General features: G+C 45.8%; 1 protein-coding gene across 1 annotated transcript in view; it reads left to right on the forward strand.

The window, feature by feature from the left end:
- The window catches only part of LOC101848853 (pre-mRNA-processing-splicing factor 8), a gene marked incomplete in the record, with an annotated part of 48,831 nt that overhangs the window by 43,826 nt on the left and 3,138 nt on the right, over positions 1–1,867 (forward strand). The window contains 1 exon segment of the mRNA XM_013089673.2: positions 421–560. Within this exon segment, the coding sequence (XP_012945127.1) occupies positions 421–560 (140 nt within the window).

The following is a 1,867-nucleotide window of genomic DNA, read 5'->3' on the forward strand; positions in this document are numbered from 1 at the left end:
TGACTCACCTGTGTGTCTTGTATCACTGTGTTGACTCACCTGTGTGTCTTGTATCACTGTGTTGACTCACCTGTGTGTCTTGTATCACTGTGTTGACTCACCTGTGTGTTGACTCACCTGTGTGTTGACTCACCTGTCTGTTGACTCACCTGTCTGTTGACTCACCTGTGTGTTGACTCACCTGTGTGTTGACTCACCTTTGTGTTGACTCACCTGTGTGTTGACTCACCTGTGTGTTGACTCACATGTGTGTTGTTCTACCTGTGTGTTGACTCACCTGTCTGTTGACTCACCTGTGTGTTGATCTACCTGTCTGTTGACTCACCTGTGTGTTGACTCACCTGTGTGTTGATCTACCTGTGTGTTGTTCTACCTGTGTGTTGACTCACCTGTGTGTTGATCTACCTGTGTCTGTCTCAGGAGATGGAGCCCCTGGGCTGGATCCACACACAGCCCAACGAGCTGCCCCAACTGGCCCCGCAGGACATCACGACACACGCCAAGGTCATGGCCGACAACCCTGCCTGGGACGGGGAGAAGACTGTGGTCATCACTTGCAGGTCAGTTATAACTGTGGTTACTTCCCTTCGATCCACTGACTACTGGCCCCTTTCACCAGTCACTAGCGCTGAAGACTGGCATTTGGGGGGGGGGGGTATTTCAAAACACCACCACAACTCTCAGAATTACCCTATTGTAATTATTTATGGACACAGTAAAGTAACATTCAAGCTTAATCTAATACAAAACACTAAAGTTGTCTAAGTCTAATACTTTAATTTGTATGATTTTTTATAAAGTGGCATGACTTTGGTTTTCCAAAAACATTTCCAGAGACGTGATAGGTAGAATGGAATTCACAACAACAAAAATAAAAAGTGTTCTGTTTTGATTTGTATGCATCTGTGAGTGTTTGGAGAAGATATAAAATCTGATCTGTGCGTTGATTCAGACCCATACCCGGAGTTACATGAGACAGATGTAGGGTACCAAAATGAGATCTCGTTGTGTGTACAGCAGCACCAGTACTAGAATTAGTGGTGCTAGATCTAGCCCGAAAACTAGGACTCTGGCCGTGTTCGGGTACATCTCCAGGGTCCTGGTGTATCTGACACATCATTGTCTGAGACTCTAGGACAAGGAAAACCTACAGAAGTGTGGAAAACAGCAATATTATGGGATACTTGTATAACTATCAGCTGTATAGAGAAAAAAAAACATAGCGCTAGTTCTGGTCAGTTAAATCCCAGTTGGGGTGACTGTCCTTCACCTTCAATAACTTAATAACAATCGGCCGCAAAGATACGAAACTAAGTAGCTCAGGTCTGGCCAAACAAGGGTACGAGGCGGGTCACGCGACGCATGTGTGATTTGTGTGGCCAAAAAAATATTCCAAAGTTGATCTCACAAGGCTTGCATGAACCGTCTGAAGTGAGTTAAAAACCTCACTTTCACCTGCCAAATTCTTCTACAGAATACTTATACCTAAAAATGAGTAACGCCAATGGATTGTGTGTTCAGTTCTCTTGTATTTGACATCTATTTTGCTATATCGAGTGCTTATAGTAAGTGAGCTAGAGCAAGTCAAAAAGCCACACGTAGCAACTGTGGAGATTTCCTTAGCACACGCGGTGGTCTCATGGTTAGCACACGCGGTGGTCTTATGGTTAGCACACGCAGTGGTCTTATGGTTAGCACTCGCGGTGGTATGGTTAGCACACGCGGTGGTCTTATGGTTAGCACACGCGGTGGTCTTATGGTTAGCACACGCTGTGGTCTCATGGTTAGCACACGCGGTGGTCTCATGGTTAGCACACGCGGTGGTCTCATGGTTAGCACACGCGGTGGTCTCATGGTTAGCACACGC

Source organism: Aplysia californica, unplaced genomic scaffold (assembly GCF_000002075.1).
Source record: "Aplysia californica isolate F4 #8 unplaced genomic scaffold, AplCal3.0 scaffold01017, whole genome shotgun sequence".
Taxonomy (NCBI): domain Eukaryota; kingdom Metazoa; phylum Mollusca; class Gastropoda; order Aplysiida; family Aplysiidae; genus Aplysia; species Aplysia californica.